The 6,092-nt window shown below is 38.2% G+C and overlaps 2 protein-coding genes across 2 annotated transcripts in view; both read left to right on the top strand.

Moving 5' to 3' along the window:
* Positions 1 to 6,092, top strand: part of ZNF680 (zinc finger protein 680) — a 57,624-nt gene that overhangs the window by 15,794 nt on the left and 35,738 nt on the right. Inside the window, 2 exon segments of the mRNA XM_011970720.1 lie at positions 4,689 to 4,815; positions 5,318 to 5,413. Coding sequence (XP_011826110.1) covers positions 4,689 to 4,815; positions 5,318 to 5,413 — 223 coding nt within the window.
* The window catches only part of LOC105532552 (zinc finger protein 680-like), an 11,553-nt gene continuing 10,884 nt past the window's right edge, over positions 5,424 to 6,092 (top strand). Inside the window, exon 1 of the mRNA XM_011970722.1 lies at positions 5,424 to 5,522. Coding sequence (XP_011826112.1) covers positions 5,424 to 5,522 — 99 coding nt within the window. The remainder of the gene's footprint in view (positions 5,523 to 6,092) is intronic.

Raw genomic sequence — 6,092 nt, 5'->3', positions numbered from 1 at the left:
AGTCTCACTCCATTGCCCAGGCTGGAGTGCAGTGACATGATCTCAGCTCACTGCAGCCTCTGCCTCTCAGGTTCAAGCGATTCTCCTCCCTCAGCCTCCCGAGTAGCTGGGATTACAGGCACATGCCACCATGCCACACTAATTTTTGTATTTTTAGTAGAGACGGGGTTTCACCATGTTGGCCAGTCTGGTCTCAAACTCCTGACCTTGTGATCCGCCCACCTCAGCCTCCTAAAGTGCTTGAATTACAGGCATGATGAGCCACCGTGCCCGGCTAGTTTCGTTTTTCACATAGGATCACCCTGAGTCTCTCCTGCCTGGCACATCATCGGGTCATCAGCCCAGGGTCATTGGGAACCCTCTTACAATCACCTAGGCATCTTTGAGACATTTGAGGTTGTCCAGAGCAGAACTGTGTCAGGCTGACAAGAGTGGTTAATTATGCTTCTGTCTCAGTGTAAGAGAAATGAGTCATTCTGTGTTTGTTCCTCCCCTCATACAAGAGATGTCTTGGTTGGTACCCAGATGAGAGTTTCTCAAGTTTCCTGGTACTTGGGTGAAAAAAAAAGAAAGGGTCTGGAGACTCAAATAGATAAATTAATTGCTTCCATTTTATATGGCCATTCGAAAATAGTTGAAGCAATCATTGTTCCTACCATGCAGGAACTTTAAGTCTAGACTAGTAACTGGATAAATGGTTGAATGAAGCATTATATGGTTGGTACAATGTATAGCATTATATGGTTGGTACAATGTGTGGAAAAAAAAAAAACTTGGCCTTTGGCCACTTTCTTTATATTGTTGTGACTTCTGATGTCATCACCTGAAGGGATATTTATGAACAGAAGACTTGTTATTGTTTGTATTCTTTTTTACTTTCCTGTTAATACATATTTATGTTCTAATAAAATTACCCTAGAAAACCTTAAGGAATTTGTTTAAATTACTTATTGACATGGCAGTGGCTAAAAGAAATTAGAGTTACACAAACTCTATAATGTAAATTTCTCTTAGGTAAGCTAAAAAAAAATCAGAACTGGAAATATCTCAATGGCGTAGAGAGCAGAATTCTACATAGGGTCCACTCCCTCCCCCAGTTCTAAGATTCACTCTTTTTGGAGGCCTTATTTAGGTCTGGCCCCACTGTGGAGTCTTGCCTCACCAAACTGATTAGAAGAAATTAGTTTTGGCTGGTGAGTCCTGCAGCCTTTTTAGAACTGGTGCCCATAACTCTTTGAAACCCAGAAGCAGATAAATGGCAAAAATAAAGTATTTATTTTGGGGCCTTAATTTTTTATTTTTAATTTTTTTTTTATCAAAACCAGGACTTGCTGAGATGTTCCATGTAGCAACTTGTTTTCTGTTACTGCAGATTTAGTAGTTGCTCCATAAGCCATAAAAAAGTAAATATAAACACAATAAAAAATTTTTCTAAACTACATTAAGCTTTTCTGTATCCCTCTCATCTGTCTATATTTAGCTTTTATTTTATACATCTTCAAAAAAAAAAATCAATGACAGAAACAGAAGAAATAAAAATCCTGGGCTCTTTATCCTGAGATTTATTGAACACCTCGTACCAACTCCCAGGGTGTTATGAGGATTAAATCAAATAATTTATTTTTCCCAGCACAATGCTCTGTAACACTTGAGGACATAGCACTTGCTTAATAAACGTTACGCTAGTGCATGTGTACATGTTGTTTTCCGAATGCAGACTCATTCAAACGTTGCTCCCTTTTGTTTCCTCTGTAAACTTTAAAGGACCAGCAAAGAATATGATACTTGAGGATGGAGATTGGTTGTCTTTGTGTTGTGATGAGAGTGCTGAGTTTAAGGGAGTCTGTGCTGTGCCTGCTTTCTCCAGCTAATGCTGATAATGAGCCCAGGAAGAGCAATATCAGCATTGACAGGGGATTTGTTTAAAACACCCATTCATGGACCCTTTCCAAACCTGCAGAATCACATTACATAGAGTGGGACCAAAACTATCAAGTGATTTATAAGCTCATTAAAGCTTGAGAGGCAATGCTTAGCTAAGTGGTTATCAGCCCAGGCTTCTAATTAGGATTACATGGCTAATTTAAAAAATCTTACTTGTGCCCTTTCCACAGGTTCTGTTAATTGTTCTTGGTGGAAGCATCCATATTGTTCTAAGTAAGGGCCTCATGTGAGTCTTAAAATGAGGACAGAGTCAAGTATGAGGGGTTCAGGATACATTCATGAGAGATAAGTTCCACCTTTGCATTCAGGGTTGGTCACAGGGCCTGTTCTGTTCAGGTTTGGTAGAGACAGGTCAGTGTGGCCCATATTGCCATTATTGTAGCAGAAATTGGTGGTGTCTGTGCCAGGGGAGGGCACCTGAGAACAGGAAAAGGAAAAGGAAAATATATATATTTAAGAGACGGAGTCTCACTCTGTCACCCAGGCTGGAGTGCAGTGGCACTATCTCAGCTCACCGCAACCTCTGCCTTCCGGGTTCTAGCAATTCTCCTGCCTCAGCCTCCTGAATAGCTGGGATTACAGGCTCATGCTGCCATGCCCGCCTTATTTTTTTGTGTTTTAGTAGAGATGGGGTTTCACCATGTCGCCCAGGCTGGTCTCGAACTCCTGAGCTCAGGCAATCCACCAGCCTTGGCCTCCCAGTGTGCTAGGATTACTGGCCTGAGCCACTGTGCCTGGCCGAGAAACTTATATTTTTATCTTCATGGAGTGTCTCATTGTTCCTGAATCCCTTCTTGTATAAAGGACAGAAGTGGGTGGACTTTTTCTCCAGGTTTTGGTTTTTCTGCCTGTGGGTGTGGCGGTAGCAGGTAAACAGGGGATGCTGATACCTTTAGAGGCATGTTCTCAAGATACGAGTGTAATTTGTCCAGAGAATCTCATCTGAGAAGGAATTCCAAAAAAGGAGAAAGAGGAAGAATTGGTGCGTTTTTTTACTTAAACCTGTCTCAGATCAAGAGCTGTGTCCACTCTTCCTCCTGGAATACCATGTGTTTAGTACTTGCAAACCTTTACTTCTCTGCTTGATCTTTTCCTCCCTAATGAGCTAGTTTCAATTACTTTAAAAATTCATTATAATAGTCAAGGGTCTCTGAAAAATATTTTTCCTATGTACCAGAGCCGCCTTTATATTCTCTGCATCGTGACTTCTTATGTGCCACGCAGAATTCTCATTATGAATTTATAATCTGCAATATTAAAAATATTTCCTTTGTAGCTGTTGAATTATGGGAATGTGTGGATACTCAAGATTTCTACTGGGGAAAAGCTGGGGTCCTTAGTAAAGAAAAAACATGTAATGTTGAGGATCCACCTGTGTTCTCCATTAGCTCTATACAGAAAAGGACCAAGAAAATGCTTATTTAAACAGAATGGCATTTATCACCCAGGAAGTTCTGAAAAAATTTTTAGGAGATTCCTGCTCTCTAGGGTGCTGAAGAAAGACTACTTAAAATCACTAACAGTACAGTAAATAGGAGACATCTGTATTTTGAACTTTGCATAAAATTGATGTTTCTTTATGGTTAAATTTAGATTATAATTTACTTTTCGGGAGCAGTATTCCAGCAGTGATGCTGTGTTCTTTGTGCATCAGCACATCATAAAAATTTGTTCCTAGTGCAGTTGATGTTAATGATTCACTTGGCTAAAGAGCTCTCTGACAAGTGTTTTTTTTTATAGAGTTAATTACTTTTCATTAGTAAGTATCTTCATACAGCTGATGTGCATAAATTATCACATTTGATTGGGCAGCTGCCTTTTTTTCTTAGGTTTTATTTGCATATATGTCTTTGGAAGATGAAGGCTCTCATCTTTATTTACAAGCCAGAAAAACTGGGAAAAACACAGGTTCTTTTTTGTTTGTTTGTTTGTTTTAGATGGAGTCTCGCTCTGTTGCCCAGGCTGGAATGCACTGGTGCAATCTCAGCTCATTGCAACCTCCGCCTCCTGGGTTCAAGCGATTCTCCTGCCTCAGCCTCCCAAGTAGCTGGAATTACAGATGCACACCATCGTGCCCGGCTAATTTTTACATATTTTTTAGTAGAGATGGGGTTTCACTATGTTGGGCAGGCTGGTTTCGAACTCGTGACCTCAGGTGATCTGTCTGGCTCAGCCTCCCAAAGTGCTGGGATTACAGGCGTGAGCCACTGTGCCCGGCAACACAGACTCTTGTACTTAGTGGATGTTTGACAAAATATTCTTCTTGGGCCAAAAACATTGGCATTACTGGTGAGCTTGTTGGAAATTCAGAAATTCAAACTTTATTCTAGATCCTTAAAAAAAATCGGCATAATAAGATCTTCAGTTTATTGTACACATTAAAATTTGAGATGTACCTTCTAACTCAACGTGTCTTTTCCATCTGAAAAATATATACAACTCGTTGTGTATGATGTAAATATAGCATTCAAAAATTTACACGTTTGTATTCATGTCTTTTTATACTTTTTCGTTCAAAAAAGTATATATACACTGATGTTGTGGATCTTGTGCTGTTCTGTTATCTGAGTTAAAGAATACATTAGATAATATTTCTGCATTTAAATTTATTTTATTGTATAATTTTAGTCACTCCTTTAAGTCAGAATCAGTTTTCTATATTGTCTTACTTTGCCTTGAGCCAAAATAAAAATTCTGCCCATGGTTATTTAGTAAATATATATGTGTGTGTTTGTGTTTTTCAGGGACCATTGACATTTAGGGATGTGGCCATAGAATTCTCTCTGGAGGAGTGGCAATGCCTGGACACTGCACAACGGAATTTATACAGGAAAGTGATGTTTGAGAACTACCGAAACCTGGTCTTCCTGGGTGAGGATAACTTTAACACACAATTCCTAATATGCCTTAAAGGTTTTATTTCTCTGTTTTTGTATAACTTGTGGTAATTTGTGCTTTGCATAAATGAGTTTCAGATCCCTGTTTTCAAGAAAACCTTTGAGATTTGTCTGTGTAGAAAGAAAATTTCTTTATTATGTTTCATCTTGACCTGAACTTTACACATTCCTGAGCTGATCTGTATCCTTCACTTTAGATTAGTGGTAATTACAGAAATGTGATGGCATAAAATGTTGTTGCCCACACCTTAAAATTTAATTGCCACCACCAATTTTTGATTCAGTAGTACTGGGTAGTGAAATTAAAGACCTACAAATTTTAAGTATTTTCTCACTATTTAGAAATGTCTTATAAATTAGTAATTTGGGATTAATTTACTAGAATATGCTATGACATTCTCTTTACTGAGCACATTAGTAGGTCAGTAATTGGAGGAGATGAGCAAGATTCATGTTATTTATTTTTAATAAAACAGGTATTGCTGTCTCTAAGCCTCACCTGATAACCTGTTTGGAGCAAGGAAAAGAGCCGTGGAATAGGAAGAGACAGGAGATGGTAGCCAAACCCCCAGGTAGGTGAGAATGATAGCGAATACAACAGATGACACAGATGAGAGGTCCAAAGGTCAAAGAGAAAGTCAGTTCTTGACATGGAATTTGGGAAGCTATGTTCCAGAGAAAGTAGTTTCTGGGAAGCTCAGTTTCTTTTCTCTTGTTCTCACATAGGGGCATCTTCTTTCTTATGCTCTTAAATTCTCTAAAAATTCTACTTCCCCATCAGTGATCTTCCTTCAAGTTTACTGTGAGCCAGAATCCTCTTTGTGGCTTATAAGAGACTGCACAATCTGACTGATGTTCCATTGTTTTAGGGACACACAAATATCTGCAAAATTTTGAGAAACTGTTATTTTTTAAGTTCTCTTTTTACATCATGTCTGAAATATGTGTGATTAGTGGTTTCTTTTCCAATTTTTTGATTCATTTTTCTGCACACTTTGTCTTGTTTTTATTTAGTCTTTTTTTGATAGTCTTGAAATATAGTTTGAAATTATAAAGTATAATGTCCTTCTTTGTTCTTTTTCCTCAAGATTGCTTTGACTATTCAAAGTTTATTGTAGTTTCATATAAATTTTAGGATTTTATTTTTCATTGCTGTAAAAAAATGCCACTGGAGTTTCGATAGGGAGTTCATTGAATCCATAGATTATTTTGGATAATATGGCACTTTAACAGTATTTATGCTTTCAATCC

Source organism: Mandrillus leucophaeus, unplaced genomic scaffold, assembly GCF_000951045.1.
Source record: "Mandrillus leucophaeus isolate KB7577 unplaced genomic scaffold, Mleu.le_1.0 Scaffold969, whole genome shotgun sequence".
NCBI lineage: Eukaryota > Metazoa > Chordata > Mammalia > Primates > Cercopithecidae > Mandrillus > Mandrillus leucophaeus.
Note: the sequence above shows the minus strand (reverse complement) of the source record. Positions and strands in the feature narration are given on the sequence as shown.